The 22,517-nt window shown below is 46.7% G+C and overlaps 1 protein-coding gene across 8 annotated transcripts in view; it reads left to right on the forward strand.

Annotated features, from left to right (window-relative positions):
* The first annotated feature begins 1,030 nt into the window (after positions 1–1,030).
* The window catches only part of ARHGEF7 (Rho guanine nucleotide exchange factor 7), a 116,430-nt gene continuing 94,943 nt past the window's right edge, over positions 1,031–22,517 (forward strand). For 3 of the 8 annotated variants that reach the window (XR_013180807.1, XR_013180806.1, XM_077173324.1), the window contains exons 1-2: positions 1,032–1,364; positions 16,262–16,348. Coding sequence is in view for 2 of the 8 variants with exons in the window: in XM_077173325.1 (XP_077029440.1) it covers positions 1,200–1,364; positions 16,262–16,348 (252 nt within the window). In the remaining 6 variants the exon portion in view is untranslated. Of the gene's footprint in view, positions 1,365–16,006; positions 16,172–16,261; positions 16,349–22,517 lie in introns of those variants that run through there. The other 5 variants (XM_077173325.1, XM_077173326.1, XM_077173327.1 and 2 more) reach the window with 3 other exon arrangements.

Below are 22,517 nucleotides of genomic sequence, written 5' to 3' on the forward strand. Positions count from 1 at the left end.
GTCTTTCTGGGCTGGCCAGTGATTTGGGAGGAGATTCTGGGTCAGAAGAACGTACCAAAGCTGCTGCTTAGGGACTGTGATGGTGGTGGATGCAGTGCACCAGGCTGGAAGCAGAACAGCAAGGATGAGTTTGGGTTGGCATTATTTCCTCTACCTCTGCCTTGGAGGCGTTTTGCCCCTCGAGGGGGTCAGATGGGGTGAGAAGGGAAAGGAGGGACTGTGGTGGTATCGCCTCTCCTGGCGTGTGTGCTGCATCAAGGGAGGCTGATGGCAACAGAGGGACCCTGGGAGCCCACACCAGCCAGCTCCTAACAAAAAAATACTGATTGCTCATAGTGCCCTGTCCAAGCAAAGCCTCGAGGAATGGTTTTTGTCAGAATAAAAGGCACAGGAAGGCTCTGTTTCAGGTTAGCCTTCACAGTACTTCTGAGTATTGGCGCTGGCTTCCCAAGCGGTGCCGCAGCCCATCGGGATGGAAGCTGGCGGGAGGCGCTCCGGGGATGGAGCATCCCGGCAGGCGCACGGCGGGGATGGCGCGCACCGGGGCGAGCCCGCGACCCGCCCGCTGGGCCGAGGTTCCCGAACGGGTTTCCGTGCGCAAGGGAACGGCGGGCAAAGGCAGAGATCGCATGAGTGCGGCCGGTCGGGCCGGAACCCGCTGCCGGTGCTCCCAGAGGTAGATGGTCCGAAACCGGTCTGCCCGAGCCTGGCGCCGAAGGCTTTGTAGGGGTTCGTTCTCTGCGCGACGGCGCCGACCGAGGAGGAAACCAGGGGCCGGGGTATCCCTCAACTTTTCCCCGCGGCCGGCGGCTCCGACTCCCGCTCCCGCCCCGCTGCGCGCCCGCGGAGGCGCGGACCGCCCGCCAGGGGGCGCGCGCCGGCCGCCCCTGGGAGCGCGCAGCGGGCGCGGAGCGGTGCGCGGGTCTCCGCGGGCGCGCGGCCCCCGCCCGCCGCCGCTGCCAGTGATGTCATGGGGCGGCGGCGGCCGCGGCGGCGGCGGCGGCGGCGGCGGCGGCGGGGGGGCGGGGAGGAGGCGGCACTGCAGCTGCATGTGTCTGTAGCGGCGGGGCCGGGGCGTCGTCATCTGCATTCACATGGGGGCGGCGCCGCCGGCCTCCGCCTGAAGCCCCCGCCGGGGGAGACACAAAACCCACGCGAGGCGCGGGGCGCCGCGACCCCCGCCCGCCGCCGCCATCGCCATGAATTCGGCGGAGCAGACCGTTACGTGGCTGATCGCCCTGGGCGTGCTGGAGTCGCCCAAAAAGACCATCTCCGACCCCGAGGGCTTCCTTCAGTCCTCCCTGAAGGACGGCGTGGTGCTGTGCCGCCTGCTCGACCGCCTGCTCCCGGGCACCATAGACAAAGTAAGTGCCCGGCGGCCCCCGCCCCGCCGCCCTTTGTGCGGCCGGGCCCGCCGCCCCCGGCCCCGCCCGCGCCGCCCCCCGCGCCGGACGGGGGGGACCCCGGGCCCGGGGAGGCGGCGGGGGGAGCGGGGGGCGGAGCGGGGCCGGTTCCCCTCGGGGGCCGGGGGAGAGCGGGGAGCGGCAGCCGGGCTGGAGGGGCTTCCCCCCTGAGGGGCCACTGTTGTGCAAGTGTTGGACAAACGCTCCGCTCGCCAAAGCGGAGTCCTGGCTGTGCACGGGAGATGCATTCATTTTGGGGGGTGCACTATGGACCCTTCCTTGCGTGCCACGAGCCGGCTGCAAACTTATCTACGCAACTGCTGGAACAGCCGGTGCCTCACCTCGCTGGGGAGGTGATTCAGCTCATCCCTTTCAGCCTCTGAAGGACATTTTAGCGTTTGATGCTTAGTTTTCTTGAAGGCTTTTTTAGCGTTATTTGGGTCCTTTACTGTTCGGTAGCCTGTGGAAAATAATCTCATCCTTTTTTGGGGGGGAGTCTGAGAAAACGCGTTACAGCTCTAGTTTGCGTTGTGTTTGAAGAAAATGTAGTCTATCAGGTAACTTTTATGTGTTCTGTGAACGTACGTAATTCCTGTCGTAACTCAGCCAGAGGGAGAGGGGTTTGGTTGTGCCTCAAAACTTGGGACAGTTCCGTTGTCTCACCTGATGTTCAATAACGTAGTGCACGCAGAGATCCACGTATTGGCAAAAAACTTTCCTCGTGTGCCAATCTAAGGTAGTAAAGAGAAGATTGATGAAGGTCATCTGCTATCACGATGGGATGAATTCTTGCTTGTAAATAACACCGTATTTTTCACCTTTTGCAGTTGGCAGAGCGCTCCATTCGTTGGAGCCTGCTGACAGTGGGCTTTTGTTACCTTTTTTGGCTCTACTTCAAGCAGTGCTCAGACCCACAAAGTTGTAACCAGTGCCTTGAGCTCAGCAGGACAGTGGGGCTGGGCTGTCCCCCTTGGTTCTTCAGTTTGCCACCCACCGGGGTTGTTACTGTTTTGTGTTGTACTGTAGCGTGGAGGTCCTGGCTCTGGAGTCCCATTCTGCAGATGTAGTAGATCATTCCTGCCTCCCGAATTTGCAGGTACGTTGGGAGGTGGTGTGGGGATGTGGAAACCTCACAGGAGCCCGCAGTGCTATTGGGAGGCAATGGAAGTGATGAGAGCGGGCACAGTGTGTCCGTGGCTGTGTGAGTGTGGGTAACTCAGGGACCACCATGGTGGCCACGGGGCTAGCTGAGACAGCTGAAGCCCCTGCCACTGCTGCTGCCAGCTTTCCCCACCACCATTTCCCCCTAAGTGGCTGTTCAGGCAGTAGAGCTGAAGAGGATGTCGCTGCTCCCAAGGGGCTGCAGCTTTGTGGAGGTGGTAGGTGAGGTGCAAACTGCTGTCCAGTGCACTGGGCTGCGAAGTGGGGCTCCAGAGCAAGTAATTGTCCTGTTCTGCCATCGGGTAAATGTCCTGTTCTGCTATCCGGGGTGACACGTGTGACGTGGGGATGGGGGTAAGTGGGGGCTCCTCCGCCTCACTGTCCACTGGCTCTGACAGGCTCCGCCCGTGCCTCCCTGTCCCCAGGCTCTTTTGCCTGGTGGCACCAAGCCCAAGGAGGGTTTTGGCAGCCTTTCCCACACTGCTGCTCCAGGCACGCTCCCTGAGCACCTCTTGGGCTTTGGGTTCTGAACTTTAGGGCAGGAAAGGTCTTTCCCCTTTGTGTAGATGTCAAGCCTAGTAAAATGGGGTCCTGCATTCAATCTGGGAAAGAGGCTCTACCAAAAAACAAAATAAACAAAAGAGCATAACAGAAATAAGTGTTAAAAGAGTGTTTCCCAACTTAATGTGCTTCTCTGTTACAGTACAGTTTGGGACAGCTCGGTTATTGAATGAAAGGCTCTCTTTTCATCTCAGAGGAGCAAACACCCCTCATGTTCAGGCGGGGGTCCCTTCACAGCACCCACATGCAGAGGAGGGTTGGCAGAGGCTCACAGCTCCCCACAGCCAGCTAGGACACCAGCCTGGGTGTGAGGAGCTGTCAGTGGAATCATGGTGCAGCAGCGCGGGGTTTGCAGCGGGCTGGGATGGCAGCAGGGCACCAGGAACGCTGGCACCTCCCAGCCTCCCACCCCCCAGCTCGCCCTGCATCCAGCAGGGTGCTGGGACAGGAGTCCCCGCTGACCCTGGGTGAATCCTGTGGCTCTTTCTTAGTTGTAAGTCTGGGGAGAAATAGCCCTTTTAATTTTTTTTTAGGGGGATCTTTGGTTTTGTAAGGGTAACTGCTCTTATTTCCACGGGTCACTCACAAAGCACTTTCTAATTCCTAGATGTCTCTCAAACTCATTTTTCTAACTTTGTCAATATTCTTTTTCTGTAGACTCAGAATTTATACTCCATACCTCTTTCATGTTCTCATCTATGTTATGTCTGAGCTGTTTCCGTGTTACTTTATTCTCTCTCTTTGTTTGTTGGTAAACGGATATAAAATTTACATCCTTTACTGTGCCATGGTATTTTTTTCCAAGTCTTTTTGGCTACTACTTTTTGTTACTTCTTTTATACTGAGTGCATTTAAAATATGAACCTTTTTATTCCTTATTTGCCCTCAAAGTCTCTAGTTTAAACTGGACATTTTTGAAGTTTAAAAGATATAAGGATGTCCCACAGATGTAGATTGATTCAGTTCTTAAAATCATTTGAGATCATAACTTTCTATAAATATCTGACATTAGCAGACACTTTGAAGACTTACAGAGCTCATTTTTCTCTAAATACAAAATAGTAACTAAAGCCAAAGAGAACATTTAAAAAATTACAAAATATAAATATGAAGGAATGTTTATCAGCTTGGAGTGCTTTTAAAGATGTTTTCGAGAAAATGTTATAAATGTATTTCTTTCTTTCAAAAACAGATTAGAAAGAGGATTCAATATATGCAGGAATGTAGTAATACATGTTTTGGCATTTTGTGTTTTTTAAAGCCTCTGGGTACCCTGAGAGTAATTAGCAGGAGATTTTTAATAAATAAAGACTGTGCGACCATAAAAGGAATCAAGCACTTGAAGGTCAAAGAACAGAATTTTCATAAGTCAATAAAACAAATTGGTGGGTTTCAAGGCTGGTTAGTATATTCTTTCTTTAGATTGCTGTGTATTTGTATACCAGCATTGCACAGAGCAACCTACAGAGCTTCTTGCCAGGAAGTTTTGGCTGAATTTGTTTACATTACAATCATATTCTATCTTGAACAGGAAAGGACAGATATTAAATTGACTAGATTTCTCTAAGTCAGAATGAAAATACCTTGAAAAGTAATGTTGTTACAGACTGTTCCTTATTTTTGGGCTCACATTTTATGTCATAATCATTCCTTTGCATTTTGAAAGAGACCATGACAGGGTAAAACAAAATAGTTGGGTAAGGCAGTGTGATGGTACTGCACAATAACCTTGTCCTGAACACAGGAAATGAATAAAAGTGAGGGCAATTATTAAAAAAAAAACAATGCAAAATCAACAAAACCGACAACAGCTTCCCCCACCCTGTCCAAAACCAGCTATGTCTTAGTTTTTTAAAGCATGGAGATCTATGCTGAAACGTGGTTAGTTGATTTGCTCCAAAAGATAGGGAATTGCTGAATTTAAGTAATTTGAATAAAAAAGCCATAATTTCAAGTTAGAGGGTTTCAGCCTTGTGTGCTAAAACTGAATTACTTTGATGGCAGGGAAGGGATCCCCGTGGAAGCATTGCAGTGCAGTTGTCTGCCGCTTAGATGCTTTTCCTCTCAGAGATCATTTTCCAAACAGATTCCTCCATCGCAGACCAGTTTGACCCACTTTCAACGCTGTAAACAGAGATCAGAATTGGAGCGGGAATTTTCCTTGTCTTATGAGGCTTCGCGCTCCATTAAGTTTTGTTTGTGCTTTTTATTTTTGGTCAGCTGTTCGACAGAAAGCGCCGTTTTGAGGACAGCTTTGTTCTTTTTTTGGGGAAAACGCAGAAGGCGCATCGGGCAATGTGATGCAGCAGCCATTCGACACCCCGTGGTGCCCCCCCTCCGCCGGGGCTCCTGGAGGGCACGGCCGCGGCTGGTTCGGGGCTCGGAGCCGGGGCATGGAGCGAGCGGGATGGGCGGCTGGGCCCCCTCCGTCCAATGGAGCATGGCCAGGGTGCGCCGAGCGTAGGAGTGAGCGAGGCAGGAGCTGCTCTGCTGCACGGGGGAGGCCGAGCCAACACACAGCCGCTCCCTCCGGCTGCGCCCGCCGCGCTGAGGTGGGAGACGGGCTGGCCCCGGGAAAACACACGGCTCTGCCTCCTGCTGGATGGGACTTGGTGCATGGCCGAAAGGAAACGCCATCCCCATTCCCTGAGGAGGAGTGGGTACCGGCGTTGACATTAATTTGGTTATTAATTGGGGTAGTACCAGAGCTGATGGCAGCAAAGATTAAGGTCTTTGTACAAATACCTCATACATCTGTACGATTCTCTTTTTAATGGGAGAGGTCTTTGGCTAAATAAGGCATTCTGAATTGTAATTTAGGAATAAATTAACCCTTTGTGATTCACAAGGCAAATGAACTGTTGTGTATGAGCACAAGCACTGAGGGTTTGGGCCACCACGTGTGGCAGCCATGTCACCAGCCTTGTCCCCATGATGAGTTTGTGCCCGTAGGCAGAGGGATATTTATGCTCACTTATCTCTCATTTCACACGTAAATATCAGGCCTAAGTATACTTCTCTCCTGCTGTGACAAGGTGTGACCTGAACATGATATGTCATGTGTTGAACATGATATTTCACGTGTTGAGAAGGAAGAAGAAAGGAAAAGTGTTTTGGACCCAGAGTTAATAACAAGTGATGGTTTTTGTAGCCCAGTATATTTGCAAAGGGTGTAACGCTGGCTAGGGGCTGAATGTGGAGCCCAGACAGAGCTTGAGAACATCCCACCAGAAGGTGGAAATTTCCAGATGCTATTTGGCCCTGAGCAACCAACATTTTGGAAGTTCTTCTGGCAGGATATTGTCACCCTGAAGCCTTGGTGAGGCTGTTTGGGTCTGCCTGGCTGACCCCAAAGGCTGTTCTACCTTTGCTCACTGAAATCTGTTGGGAAGGTATTGTGGTTGCTGTGTGCAGCAGCAGCAGCAGGTCATCACAGGACAGGAAGCAAAATCTGCATTTCAGTGTGCATATGCTCCCTTCCTTCAGCAACAGTCCTCCCAGGGAGATTATTGTGCTTCTGGCAAGAATAATCCATGGTGGACAGGTGTGCCTGCCGTGGCTGCGTGCTCGGGGAACGCTGGCCCGTGTATGAGCACTGCTGCTGCTCCAGGGGGGAAGCACTGCAGGGATGAGCTGAGAGCCTGAGGAAAAGTTATCCCAAACAAAGTCATTAGGGTGCCTTTTTCCTGAATACATGCTGTTCTCATCAGTGATACTGTGAGCTTTGTAGGATTCTTTGGTACTGTTACAGACTTGTCATTGACTGTGCTACTCCTACTGCCTTGTGAGAGCAGGGATGCAGGAATGCTTTGAAGGAGAATGCCCTTGCTTTTCCTGTCTATGCACTGGCTCTGGAATTCTGGCAACTGGGATATTATCCAATGAAATATGGTCTGCCTGTGCTCATTGAGGAAGCAGAGGACTTGTCTCTGTGCATTGCTTTTTTCCTTGAAAATCAGATCCTGTCAGTGCATAAAGATCTGGACTGAGTTCAATAAGAAGAGGGGGCAATTAAGGAAACTGTTGGTGATTAAATTGTTTTTTGTGACAAAACGTGGAAAAATAATGTAGGTCTGCTGGTCTTACTCTCACTAATGTCTTTTCCACAGTTTTTATATGCATTCTTTCTATGCCTGTACATAATATGGACAACGAAAACGTTAGCTCTCAGGTGCCCTACTGCTACCCAGGCTATCCTCCAAATGTGTGTGTGTGGAGAAAAGGAAGCACTGTGGAGATGCCACCAGCATGCTCCCCTCTGGTTACACTGCGTGCTAGTGGCTGATGGCACCACATTGTTCAGCTGAAAATGTTTATGACTGTAATTCCAGCCTTAGAAAACTGGAAGTCTGGCTTTAAAATTGAAGTTTGCAGACCAGGTATGTATGTAAGTGTATTTATACATACACACTGTATATATTTATATATATTAAATATAGTATGCATATATATTATTAAAATCTGGCTATGAATCACTGAGGGAAATTCAATATACATCTTCCTTAAATAAAAATTTAAATTAATTATTATTCGGTGGCTGTGATTTGAAGAGCTGTAACTTTAAAACATTTGAAGCATGACAGGGCTTGCAAAAATACTGTGAGCTGGCAGCATGGATGCAGTGTCTTGCACTTTGGCTGGCTGAGCTTTACTCCCTGATCCTCAGCCAGGGTGACACTTCTGCTCTCTCCCTCACTTTGCTGCCTAGGGCAAAGCCATTTTCTCTCCACATCTCAGTATGATGTGGTTGCTGCCATTACCCACCACCAGAGTCACAGAACCACAGAATGGTTTGAGTTGGAAGGGACCTTAAAGATCATTTAGTTCCAACACCCCTGCCATGGGACAACTTCCACTGGACCAGGTTGCTGAAAACCCCATCCAGCTTGGCCTTGAACACTTCCAGGGATGAGGCACCCATGACTTACCTGGGCAACCTGTTTCAGTGCCTCAGCACTGTAATTGTGGTGGGGAGTTGAGCAGGGGTGGCCAGCTTCATCTGCAGGAAGTTTCCTTGGTGCCACTCCTCATCACGGATCACTGACACCCCGTGGGCAGAGGCCCCTGTCCCTTCTTGGCCAATGAAACACTGCTTGGGTCTAAGTGCATTTAATACGGGTCTCCATTTTCCTGCTCTGCAGTGAGTGCTATTGGATGATGTTGGCAGCTTGCCCAGAAGAGAATCCATCCCTTCTGTAGGGCTTTGGTAGTCCTATGGAATATTTTCATGGGGTGGGGGGAGGGGGAAAGCAGTAAAAACCATATACCCCCCACTGATGCAGCTGTGCTGTCAGAGAAGTGGTTTTGTTGGCTTTGTTAATGTCACCGGGGGAAGTGGTACTGTTAGACTGGCAGAGGAATTCCCTCTCTGGCATATGTTACATCCACACTGAGGAGCTTTGCCAGCATATCTAGCAGCAGAGCTCTCCCAGTGTAAACAAACCCTGAGTGATTGGACTCCTGAAGCCTGAGCTTGTGCTGCATCAGAACAGCGATGCTCCACAGCAAACACTGCAGGCTTTACGTGACAAGGGGTGCAAAACCCTTCCCCACCAGGCTTCCTTCACAGGGGAATCTCTTTGGCTCAGCTCCTGCCAAGCCCACACCTGGAGCTGCACTTCATCAGGCTTTTTTCATGCACTGACCTCAGGGAAATACACATCTTCCCATGGACATTTAATGCTGGCACCCCTGGAGCTCTGCAGCCTGAGGCTGATGATGCTGCTTGGGATTGGGGTCAGTTGCATGCTAGTTGATTTTCTCTTTTTCTTTGAAATAGCAAGAAGATAAGCAAAACTACAAGAATTAGGAATATTAGTTCTTAGCTTTTAGGAAGGCAGGGAAAGCAGTTTACTGCTGCAGCTGCAGCCAGACTCTGTTATGTGTATGTATCACATCCTTCAGGCACACTCCCGTGCATGTGCTCTTGTAGGACTGCTGCCTAGCTCAGGCCACAGCAGGGAGGCTTTCAGGGTTCCTAATAGCAAAGACAGCTTGTAAGTTTTATGTGCATGGCATTCTGATTTTCTTAATGCTGTGCCAACCTATGTTTTCTGTCTGAAATACAAAAATTAGATGGAAACTTGAGAAAACAAAAGTACCATACAGACTGCCATGGTGCCTGCCCTTAGACTACAGTGTTTGTATCTTAGGGCTGGGTTAAAACCTGCTTCATGGAAGTCAGTTTATAGACTTTCACAAAATCACAGAATCACTCATGTTGGAAAAGACCTCTGAGATCATTGAGTCTTTGAGTAAACACCACCTTGTTAAGTCAACCTTGGCACTAAGTACCCCATCCAGTCTTTCCTTAAACACCTCTAGGGAAGGTGACTCCACCACCCCCCTGGGCAGCCCATTCCAATGTTTAATCACCCTTTCTGTGAAGAAAAGCCTCCTAGTGTCCAACCTGAGCCTTCCCTGATGCAACTTGAGTCTATGTACATTGATGGGAATTTAATCAGGGTCTAAGGGAAGTGGCAAAAGTACTGTACTTCCACTGCAAGAAAAAAAAGTGCTGTTTTCCTGAATATTGTTTAATTCAGGTACATATCTGAAAAGATGAACTCAAACAGCTGAATCAGTTTTACAGAGTCATTTTTGGAGGGCAGATTAATGGAAAAAAGCAGCTCTAATTTTTGCATAAGGTCCCATTTATAAAGGCTGTCACAAGACCTGGCTGCCATTTTAACCAAACTACACATTTCATTTGCAAACTTAGCTGAACTTATATTTTGAGGGCTATTACCCTAAAGAACTGAAGCAGCTAAAGCAGAAGATTTGTGTGTTTGAACGTAGGTCAGTGTTAATGATGGCCAGTCAGGCAGAGGAGCATTTCTGAACGTGTGCAGAGGAAAAAATCAGAAGAGCTGGAGGAGTCTTCGGCCAACTAAAAGTGCTTCTGGCTTCAGATAGCAAAGTGGAGGTTGAGGGAGCACAGAGTGGTGGCTGATGAGTTGGTGTGGCCTGTTGGGCAGTAAAGAAGAGGTGGTGGGTTATGTTTGTGTGGCTAAATGTGGGATTGCATTTGCTGATTTAGAGAGTGGTGGTGTGTGTGGTCTGAAGGGGGAGAGATGGAAAGATGGAATACAGGGACTGGTGTGGGGATGGTAGGATGTAAAGCAGAGGAGTGTCAGATGTGGGGTTAGTCATGCTGATGGCTTTGGAGTGAGGTAATGAGATCTAAGAGCTTCTTCTGTGGCTGTCACCAATAGTGGTGTCCAAGGGCAAGAGGTTTGGGAACCTTTATGCTCTATTGTTAATAAAAAATGGACAGTAACCACTTTTCAGAGAGTTCTTCCAAATGACACTCAAAGGACTCTTGTAAGTCTAGGAGATGACTGGAATTTGGGACACTAAATAGATTCCTGCTTTTACCTTCTGCTGTCTCTTGATTAACTTGGTGTCTGGGTATCCTTTTCAGCAAATAAGAATTTTAGGGCATATCATAAGGCACCTTCCTTCCTCTTTGTATTGTATGCAGGGTCTAGGTGATGTATAGAAATGTAAAATTTCAGCACATAAAAAAATTTTAGTGCATGACCTGTAGGAGCTTCAGTCTTTTGCTGGATCCAGCTCTTACTATCTATGTGTCTGTCTGTCTGTCTGACTGCCTGCTGCTGTGCTTTCAGAGCATGGGGGGTTCCCTCAAGCCAAAATACAGGTGTGTAGTCCGTGCTGACTGCTGTGCAGGTTATTATTGAAAAGTTTGTGGGTTGCAGGTTTTACAGGGTGGGAAAAGTCAGTGCTAAAGAGCTACAGTACTGCAGAAACTGTATCTAAGGTCTGGTGCTCTGTCAACCTGATTTTAAAACAGAGCTGCACTTCATTGAAAATCCTGATCTATGTTTTTAGTTCAGTTATAGCATCCTGCTAATGTGCCATCAGTAGGATGTACAGTTCTTTAAGTGATTTGGCTCAAGTGCAGAGTGCTCCTCACTTGGAGATGTGGAAGATGCGATCTTTAGGAGTGCAGCTGTGCCTCCTGCCGTCCTGTGAGGAGCAGGGACTCCCATCTGCAGTCCTGTCAGCCCAACTGCTCACTGACTGTGGAGGAAGTGCTGCACCTGCCATTGGTCCCCAGCAGTGGATGCTTCCTCCAGAAGCAGAGGATGTCTTCCTGTGTAACTGTGTAGCCACTCTTTCTTTTCCATCCCCACAATCCCCAGGGAATTTGTGCCTCACAAATTTGTGCCTCACATTGGCAATTTGTGAGGGCCAGTGGTCTGGGACAGAGCAGGAAACCCGAATGCCCGAAGGGATGGGCCCTGCTGGGCATGGGTGCAGGTGCAGGCAGGAGGCAGCAGCTGGGAGGGAAGGAACCGGCAGGAGGTGTTGCACAATCTCCTGCAGCTTCACCACCAGGCTGGTGTGAGAATGGCCAGGCTTCCTCCTCATGATGCTTTTAATCTCATTTTTGTCCCTGAACACAAACCTTGGCAACAAATCCCAGCCTGTAGTGCTTGTGCAGGAGGTGTTTGCCCCATTTGGAAGATCAGTTGCCCTTGACCAGTCAAAGGGGTTGGAAGCAAGGGAAACACAGCTGCTGTGGGACTGAATGTGATCAATAGGAGCCTTTTGTTAGCTTTGCTGCATTGTGCAATTATGGTATTTTTACTGATTAGATTGTGGTAATGCTCTGTGTGTACAAGGTGCTCTGAAACATGGAGAGACAACTGTTCTGTGCTGCTAGGGGAATCTGATATAAAAGGGTCCAGGCAGGATGAAAAGGATTTCTCTATTTAAGAGAGTTTCTCTATTCTCAGTCTTTGAACTTCAGGCTCAAGCAGCCATACACCTGAACAGAATGTTTCTAAGTGTCTGCTGAACTTGGCTACTAGTTTGCAGCTAGGTTACATTTTCTATTCATTTCTGCTTTCTAGTTTCTGAGATTGTCTTCTTACATAGTAAACCATGTTGCACTTTTTATATGTTATGCTAGATAAATGATTGATGTAACTTGCAGGTAGGAACTGTGTTCTTACTCACTCTACCTAGTAGATTCCAGTTTCTATATAAAGGCCTTGTACACTTCTCATTCTGTGACCCAGTTTGTCAAGTTGTTCAGCAGTGAATGCAAGTAAACAGCTGATTTCCAATACCTATAGCTGAAGATGTCTCCTACTTTTTATTAATATCTCATGTTTACTTGAGATTGCAGTCAAAGAACTGTGGGTTTGCTTGGGTTTTAAAAAAAATTATTTATTCATTATTATACACATTCCTTGCTTATTTTCTTCATATAATTTCCCTGTCCAAATGAATTTATAGTAGCTTTTTTCATTTTTTCTAAGACTACCCCTGTCATACCTTTTCCTGATGCAGCCTCTCTGCATTGCCCTTTCTTATTCACTTGTTATGTTGATTAAAACCATAGATTTAAACTGGTCTAAAGGGATGTAACGTTTAGCTAGGTACCATCTATTTGCATTGCACATTGTTCCCCATCTTTTCTGGACAGTGGGAAATGTACTCTGCTCCTTGATAGCTACAGTGCATCACATAAGTGTCCTCATTGAACTAGCTGTGGTTTCTAGCACTGCTCCCCAAGAGATTAAATCTTAATCAGAACCTGTCCCTGAACCACAAAGAAGTGGTTTAAACAGTGGCTGCTCTGCATATTACCTTCCTCTCATCTCTTTGGATTCCACTGTGGCACCCTGGTCCCTAATTAAGAATCTGTCATGCCCCTCTGGAATCCCTGTCTTTTCTAATTACTATTAACCTTTTTTATTTGTATTACTAGAGCACACAGAGGTTCCAGTTGGACACTGAGGTCTCTTTGTACAAAAAGCTGTGTATACATATAAGAAGTAGACAACCCCCATTAATGAACTAATGGTGTTGGTCTATGATAGGAAAAGGATGAAGCAAATACTGGAGAGGAAAATACATAACCTCTTTATTTCACTGGCTTTATGTACATGCAACCTACTTTTTATTAAGCTAAGCAATTTGGGAGTATGACCCCACTTTCATTTATCCTTTGTCTCTGTACTGATTATCTGTCTGTCAGGTGGACTAGGACTTACCTGCATGTGGTCTGCTTGCATGATGTTCTGGTACATTTTGAATAGTCTGTGGGGCTATAAATGTGATCTGTGTGAGAGGTCATGCTCCTGAGCTTCCTGTAACTATAAAGGATATCATGTACCATATGTGTGATTTTATCATGGGCCTGGCCCACATAACTGCACTTCAACATTCTGTCACAGGGCTGGTTTTGTTCTTCAGGTCCCTTACTGTGTTTCTCAGCTGTCTGTAGGAGAAGGTTACCAAAATCACATTAAGATTTTCCAGGTAAATAATTGGTTTGCTTCATTTTATGGGATCATTAATACTTTACATTTCTAGAAGAATGCAAATGCTAAGATATTTTTAAATTCTTTACCCATATGCTTCTGTCTTCTGTTGTATAAAAATGCTTGCAGCCACAGAGCTGAGAAAATGTACCCTGCTATGTACCCTGCTTCTTTTATCATTCCAAAGTCTTTTCCCTTGTTTTGAAGGAAGAAATGACATTTCTAAAGGTTTACTGTAACTTATTTTATTGTTTTGAGGAAGATGATTTTTAACTGAAAACATGCATTAGAGTGCTGGTGGGGCTAAGGTCTCAGTGGTGTATTTGGCATGTTTTTTAAGCTTTCAGACCAGATAGGGAACAATTTACAGGGTTTGAGTTTTCTTGGCTTGTTGTTTCTTTAATCTTCAGTTGAAAATTTTTGCCTTTCTCTAATCATGTCTCTCCTTACCCTCTCCCCTTTCTTCCCCCTAACCCCCTCCTTTTTTTTTGGCGTCTTTTTTCCAGTTATTGCTCAGTCTTTTATGAATTATGTGTGGCCTCTTATGAGGTGGTAGTACATGTCTGGGTTTCTTGGAATTACTGAGTTTAATGTGTTGGAGACTTTGGGACATTTTGAGTTAATGTGGATTACGAGACAAGACATTTGCTTCTTTTAAGAGAAACCTGGATTTACTGTGATTTCTTGGGAGCCAGTATTCGTGTTTGAAGAGCAGAAGTAATGTTAAGGTTTCTCAGAATGAAAAGAGGCCTTGATGAACAAAGTAGATGAAAAAGAAAATGGTGGGTACAAAAAAGAGGCAATGAAGTAGCACATGTAAAAGGAGATAAACCTCAGTTAGTATGCAAATAGTTTAAGGTAAAACAGTTATAAATTGTAATGATATCATTGTTGTGTGGATATTAAGAACATACAGGAGAGAGCATACTAGAAGCATCAACATGAAAAAATTCCCAGCAAGGGAATTATTTTATCAAGGGATGTTGGCATGATAGCTTTAGATTTCTTACTAGAATTAAGAAATAAATTAATAGAGCAATCAAAAAGTGTTTCAAGCAAGAGACATGAAGGTTGTGGTGTTTTCAGGAGGGCTCTCTCACCTCTTGTGTCCTTTGAACTTACTGAATTTATCTTTTGGGCTGTAGTCCTTCCGTAGGGCTTCTTTAGGATTCCCTTTATGTTTTAGTGTAGTAAAGGGTTATTATTAATCACAGTGATTTATCATAGTACCAAACAATTTGAGGAGTTTGGAGGGTGTGTGTATGTGCTCTTTCCTTGAGGAAAGGAAGATTCTTCAACTCATATCCTTACCAAATTCCTTGTATTACAGACTAGTGGCTTTCATATAAGACTCATCTGAATTTTGTTTAGAAAATGATAGTGACTTGTGTTTTAAATTTCTTTGTGCCAGGTTCACCCTGTCATGCTGTCACATTTGTTAATTTTTGTGGCATCAAAAATTACCTCTGTGGTAATAATTCTGTATCAAAAAGTACCTCTGTGGGTCAGAGGTATCTTTGTGGGAAGGCACTACCTTGGTTTCAGCTTGACAGAATGTTTGGAGTCAACCTTATGTGAGTTCCCAGTGCTATGCAGGTGGATTATGCTGTGAGTTTATGTAACCTTGACACACATGCATGTAACAAAACCTCCTCCGAGTGTAACGCATGATCAAAGGCCGTGTGACACTGTGTGTTGCAACACCTCGGGTTCCAGCGGCTTGCCAGTGCACTTCTGTGCTAGGTTTTCCCCTTCTGACAGAGCAAGGTGTCCGGTTTGGGCAATGATCTGTTTGCTAAACTACTTCACAGAAATCAATGAATGTATTGTGAAACGACGCTTATGTGCACACAGAATTTAGTCCAGCTGTGGTAAGTTAAGCCACGTCCCTGAAGCTCTTGGGGCAGGCTGCTTTTCCGTGGAAGGGCTACACTTTGCTTTTGGGGTCTACAGAGTGTGAGCTGAAGGCACCGTGAGTGCGGCTGCAGAGAGCAGACGGCTGCCTTGCCAAAAACTGTCTTAGATTCAGTCAAGGTTTTCCTCTATGTGAAGTTGTTTTTCCTCTGGGGTGGGAAGGGGCTGTTAAATAAACCACAGATAAAGGACGTTAACATCAGACCCTGGAATTGGTAGATTATTAACTCCGGGCGCTGGTATTTTCCGCGGAGGTCTTCGGAGCATTTCTGATGTATTTCCTCGTTAGAAAACCGATACCCAAGGGTGGACCGGAGCCACAACGAGGGCACCGCCGAGCCCCGCGGGCGACACCGGCCACCCGCGGCGTGCGCCTTGTACCCCGGGCGCGGTCACTGCCTGTCCCGAGCAGGGGCTGTCCCCGGCTGCCCGCTGGGCCGCTCGCCCTGCAGCCAAACCCGTCACGGCACGGGGGTCTGTGCAGGAGAAATTTGAAAAATTCAGGAGCATGGTGCGGCGAGGCCCGCGGCCGCTCTAGCCCGCGGGCGGGGCGGGGCGGGGCGGGGCGGGGCTGGGCTGGGCAGGGCCGGGCCGGGCCGGGCCGAGCGGGGCAGGGCCGAGCGGGGCCGCGCCTCCCTCATCCCTCCCTCCCTCCGCCCGCCCCGCCGGGGCAGAGCCGCCCGCGACCGCGCCTGGCCGGGGCACCCCTGCCCGCGCTCCTGCCCGCCGCCCCCCGCCCTCGCACGCCATTTCCTGTGCTCCGTGTTTACTTCCCGGTTCAAAGCCTCCAGTGGGAGCGATCGGCGCCGCTGCCTGCGGAGGGAGCGGGAGGTGAGGGGAGCGGCGGGTGGGGGACGCCGCTCCGGTGCGGCGCGGTCCCATCTCCTCCCCGCGCTGAGCCGCCCGCCTCTTCTCTTGCAGGTGTACCCGGAGCCGCGGACGGAGGGCGAGTGCCTGAGCAACATCCGCGAGTTCCTGCGGGGCTGCGGTGCTTCCCTGCGCCTGGAGGTGAGTCGGGGCTGGGGGCGCCCGGCTCGGTCCCGGGGACGGGGGGTTTCTCGCCCTGCCTTTGTGCCTGGGGACGCGGCTGACAAGATGGTGGCGGCCGCCCCTCCCCTGGCTGCGGGCCCGGGGGGCTGCGGGGAAGCCGGGGCTGCCGGGGCGCTGCCCGATGCGGCGCGGTGGCGGCCGCGCCCCGGCAGGGACCGCGTGGAAGGAACGCTCGTGGAAGGGAAGGGAAGGGCCGGGCCGCCCGTGGAAAGGAAAGGAAAGGAAGGGCCGCGTGTGGAAGGGCCGCGCCGCTGCTCGGGCAGGGCGCGCCCCGTCCCTGTGTCACTGCAGCCACGAGTGCCGGGGACGGGGTTTGCCTGGCCCCGGGGCGCCTAAAACCACTGCTGTTCCGTGCGAGTGAATTCTCGGTACGTATACATTGTGTCCGCTTTATTCATGGAATCGCTTTGGAAGCGCAGTGGTCGGCTTAGAGAAATTAAGTTGCCTACAACCGAGCGAAATGCTAATTGAAGAAAATGGCAGGTGCTGTTTCTTCTATTTAAATTTGTGTTACATAAAAGCCCTGCAAACTGCCATCTTTTCCGAACGTGTGTTCCCAGGGTTGCAAATTAGGTTCTCGAATATTGCTGGTATATTTAGCTATAGCAAGTACATACTGCTGTCGAGTTTACTTTATGTTGGTGTGTGGGAAGGAACTGATGAGATTAAAAACAGGTTTCAGCTTCTCTGCATTGGGAAGTGAGAGGTATTGTCATTTCAGTTCTTGGAGACATTTTTTTTTGGGTGGAAAAATTGGTTTCTGGTGCTTCTGGACTTAAATTAATGTAGTGTTGTCTTAATTAATTTGCAGGGTCTTATGGTACCTCTGGTCTTGCCTGTGATTTTGCCAGGCAGTAACTGAATGTCATTAAAAAAAGATTCTGATTGCTTTCCTGAGGCCTCTAAACAGTAAAGTATCATTAGTGAAATAAATGATACTTGCAGGACTTGCCCTTTATCTTAGGTTCCCTCATGGATAAAGATGGAAATTAAGACTGCTTTTAATACTCCTCTTGTGAGTAAGCCCTTACATTTTTACCTTCATTCCCTTCTCCCTGCCCAATACGTAGAAAATCCCTTAGGATTTCTTGGGAGAAGAACCAAATTAAGTTCTGAAATACTTAGAAACCAGATTCTGGGGTTAACAGTGCATTATGTCAAGCATTCTTTTTGCTTTGGAGCAGCTGTCACTCCCATTTGTATTTTCTAGGGCCACATTGAGCTTTTCATGTTCTGAGCATTCAAGGGTGTGAGCAGATTCAAACTTCAGGTGGTAGATATTCATAAAGTGGGGAGGACTGGGGGAGGAGGTACTTCTGATCTCAATGCAGAAATAAATTGAGTATTGTAAATGTTAAAGAGGGGGGAAATGGCATTAATATCGTCCTCTCCCCTTTACTAATTTCCTTTATCAGGTCTCTCACAAAGCTTGAAGCTATTGCAATTGTGACAGGCTGGGAATAGTTACAGTGTTGCAGTTTGGTCTCTAGTTGCAAAAAGCTTTTGTCAGCTCCTTTCCTTGGGGTGCTGAGAAAATGAACAAAAATGATTGAAAGAAAAAATAATTTTGCTTTTGTTCTGAGAGCCTGAGTATCTTTGGGAATAGTCAAATTGTTAACCTGGCCTCAGGGGCTTCTCAGCAAGAGTGCCGGAAACACCTTTCTTACGTGGAGGTAACTGGCAGCAGTGGCTTCCAGCTCAGCATGTTGGAACAGGAATTACTCCCAAGCTACCAGAGAGTTCAGAAGCTGGCAAGAAGGGGCACAAATGCTTGGGCTTATGGAGCTCTTGTGTGTGTATTTATGGTTTGTATGTTGTCTGTTCCCCGTTGTTTTCTCATTAATTTTTCCAACCCCCTAACTGTGGCCAAAGATGAGAGCAATGGCAACCTGGATTCAACTAGGGAGTAGCTGGCAGGGGCCTCCTGGCCATCCGCTACTCCTGGGCTCTTTCCCCTCCCTCTGTTAACAAGGTGTGAGTCAGCCCTGGAGAATCTGAGCCTTCCTCACCGTGGGAACTGGGGAGATGCCACAGCTCCCCTGTGCAGGGTCTGAGTAATGCTTCCTGAGCCTCAGTCAGGGTGTAGAGATTGCAGTGAGCACAGAGTGTGAGGAGCATCTCTGGAACCGCTTTAGGGGATATTATCAGAGAGGGCAGATGAGCTAACAAGGAGTTAGTGGTGAGTACAAATACTTGATAAAGGGTTAGATGTGTATCTGGTATCTTAAATAATAGAAACATTTGGACAATATGGGTATCAGAGGAAGCTCTAGGGTGGTGTGGGGAGATGTGACATTATTCTGTGCACTATTGTGGTACTTTTCCTAATAAGTATTCCACAATGTGGAGATTTTTGTGACTTATACAGGTTGTGCTTGAGCCTTACATTGAATGTGAATTATATGTAGTTGGATCAGATGATTTCTCTGTGTGTAATTTTGTGAGCCTGCTGAAAGCGTGGTAGTGGTTTGGTTAGCCTAAGATCAGCATTGCACAAGCACTTTTTGCTCCCAGATCTGAGCTCATCTTGGAAGCAGTGGTGGTGTGTTTTTTAAGAAGCCATGTCAGAGCTCCTTGCCTTGCTGGAGCTCTGTAGGTCTCCAGTTTAGGGGACTTTGTTACAGCATGATTGAGAATTTGATAAACTGCTGGGGTTAATGGAAAGCTGCACAGCAGTAGATGGCTTCTTAGAGATGCTTCCATCTGCGCATCCCTTTTTTAGAGGACATGATAACTTTGGTTGCTTTCCTACATGTAAAATAAGAGACAGAGATGAGAAAATCTGTTGGTTTGGAAAAGTGCTGGTGTCTAAAAGTTGTTCTTGTTTTCTTCCTCTTGCTTCCCAGTAAGGTTGGGTTGTTAAAAAGATAATAAAACATTCAGAAAGGGTATTTCAAATTCTAATGAGGAGGATTGCTGTTCCTCAGAGGAAACAAATGGCTCCCTTCCCACACCCCCCAGTATTTTTTGATATTTAAGTTTTCCATAGAAAAGAGAATACTTAATTTGGAGCTTGCAGCAATCTTTGTACAGCAAAGCATAATTCCAGAAATAACCAGAAATAAAGAATGTGCTGCAAGTATTGGGTTTTAAAAATTATTTTTAACAGTTTTCTTGTATGCGGGTACAAGGAACTGAGACCCATTAATGGAAAAAATGTTCCTAAGACCTCCACCAGGGACTGAATTTCCATATTTTTTCCCTTCTGAAAGCCATTGGTGCATCCTTAGAATAATTGTAGTGTTGAGTAGTTTATTCTACTTTGAGCCTTCAGTGCTGTTGCTGAATGTCTGTATAGATGGAGGGGACTGTAGAATAGCCACCTGTGTTGTCAGTTCACATCTTACTGTGCGCCTTTTCCTTAGGCAAATAGGATATTTGCTAGCTACTGTTCTTGCTATTTTTGCTTTAAAGGCTGTTTTCTCACCCAGTTTTCTCTTTGGGTGGGAAGACATTTAACTGTACTCCCTTCTGAGGAGCATGACCTGCTTTTCCAAACAGGGTCCTAGATACTTGTTATACCTGAGGGGCTCAGTTCTAGAAGAATGTGTGTGGATATGTATAGTTAAGAAGGAATTCACTGCAGGTGTATCTTTCACAGAAATCTTGCAGAGGAGAGAAAAATGAAAAAGTGATGGCTTATTTCTACCTGAGCCCTAGCAAGTTTTGCCATTGTGATTATCTTGTACCTGTGTCATGTTACTCTAGTTTAGTTTTCTTTCAAAGGAGCTTGAGCTTCCTGAATATAATGCTGTCTTTTCTTATTCTATGACCAGAGCTGTTTGACAGCTTGCATTGGCCCTGGAGAAATCACTGTATAGTTCAACGGCAGTGAAGTTTGTTGAGGGAGCAGTTGAATGTAGAATAATAAACAAAACTAGGTTAATGGAAAACCATGTTAGTATCTGCCTTTTAAAGGGCAGAATGTTTGACATATCCTGTGAACAATGCCACAGTCTGTGTGATCAAATTCCATAAGTAGCATCTTGCAGGGGTTTTTTTCTGGCTTTCATAAAATAAAAGATTAATGCTTGCTTATCTGAATGTTAACAGGTTTCTTGAGCTCAAAAATATTTTGTGTTTCTGACTTTTATACTGACGGGTGAGATAGCAACTGCTTAATGGAAAAAGGCAAGCCATGGATCTGAGAACCCTTTCTCTACCTGCTTGCCTCTAGGATTCAAGGATGGTCATTTTATTACAGAGGCAGCAATGCCAAGCCCAGGAATTTATTTCTATAATAAACTAACCAAAGAAGAAATGAAGCAAGCCTGGCAGTCTTACACAGTCTGAGATCCTGTGCTTATATATTATAAAATCTCTTGAACAAGAGGGATTTGCCCTTAAGGTTCAGAACACTGCATGCAAATTTGTAAAATAAAATTCATAGCACTCAAGATTTAATCAAGATATACAAATGCCTGTGAATGGCTATAATGGAGCTCCAGCCTTGGGGAAAAGTTTGTGAGGGGTGCCACTGTCACTCTGTCAGAGCAGGTAATCTTAGGGGAGCAAGGGAACCTGTCTGTCTTCTTCCCTCACACCCACACCTAACACAGCAGTTCATCTGTTAGGTGATGCTTCTTTCCCTGAGCCTTGCCCACTTCTTTAGATCATTATGGCTACAGTCCTGCTGCCAGTGTGGACTTGGAAAGGTATTCTGCCAGTTGACTCTCAAAGACTTATTTGTATAAGGAAGGTGTAGAGCTGTGCTGCTAATGTGGATGGACTTGGCTGACATTCACTTGTCAGTGAATTAGGAATAAATAGGTTTCTAGTACTGAAGACCTTCATGCCAGTCTTAGGATGATGATACAGAAATTAAATCATCTACCTATCCTTTCAGCCCTTGTTCAGAATATGATCTTTATTTTGTCAGGAACAATATTCCTTAGATTTGCTCCTGGGTTTATTCCAACATAATGCCTTTCTAACCCAGAAGGTGCGCTGCCAAATGCCTTCATGATTCTTAAATGTCATAAACATTTTCCAGAATTTCAATGTTTTAAAGTTACCATTCTTTGCTTATGGACTGCACATTGTGGGGTTTTATTTTGAGGCTGAGATTTTATTGGTATATTTTTCAAAGGGTAAAAGTTGTATCTTTTAATTAAGATGCGTCTACTGTATTCCTTCCCCCCAACTCCCACTCTGATTTCTACTTGTTCACTAAACTATTCTGAATATATTTTAGATATTGCTTACAGCCAAGTGCCGTGTGTCTCTGCAACTTGTCTTGTATGTACAGACCTCTGACGTGTGACTACTTCTCTCTCTCTCTCTCTCTCACACCCTTAATTTCTATCTTTTTTCTCATGTGTAAATATGTGTTTTTAAGACAGGGAGATGCTGTTGCTTGACTTGTTTACATTATTTTCATAAGCATGGCTTCTTGTGATACAGAGAATTTTTATGATGGACAGAGTGGCAGGCCTAAACACTGAGACTGTGTTTTGTGTGTTTATCAATTCTTTGTATTCCTATGGAAGAGAAGTCTTTGAATACTACTTTAAGGATGTCTTACAGATAGAATGGTGGAAAAATAGTATTTTTTTTTCTGATATTAACCCAATTCCTTATCTTGTATACCATTTGTGCATAATGTCATGCTAGCTGAGAAGGTGACACAGAGGCAGGAACATATGGCATTGGACAGGGAGGAATGGTAGTATCAGAAACTGTTACAGTTTTATTTAGTAAAACACAGTCTGAAACACAAATGTGCATGGTAGCTTTTCAAATCCTTACGTGATTCCCTTTTCACTTAAACCTTCCTGCTCTTTCTGTGAGAATTTACTTCTTGTGATTCTGCCTGGTGTGAGCTTGTTGCATCAGCAGTAGCATGATATTGTGCTATCACCTCCTGAATAAAGTGTGTCCAGTGGCTTTCATTAAAGAGAAGAATGAACCTCCTTATTGGGGTACAGGCTCAAAAGCACCTGATACACGATAATTTGAAAAGACTTAGAAGAAAGCTATCAAGTAACAAAAGTGGATTACAAGAGTGTCTTTGTAATGAATGATGTAACAAATAGTGCTAGTATTTTTTTTAATGTGCTAGTATGTTGTTGGGGTTTTTTTTGTTCGTTTGTTTGGTTTATTTTTTTTGCTGCTTGAGGTCTATATT

The sequence above is a fragment of the Agelaius phoeniceus genome, chromosome 2, assembly GCF_051311805.1.
Source record: "Agelaius phoeniceus isolate bAgePho1 chromosome 2, bAgePho1.hap1, whole genome shotgun sequence".
Classification (NCBI taxonomy): domain Eukaryota; kingdom Metazoa; phylum Chordata; class Aves; order Passeriformes; family Icteridae; genus Agelaius; species Agelaius phoeniceus.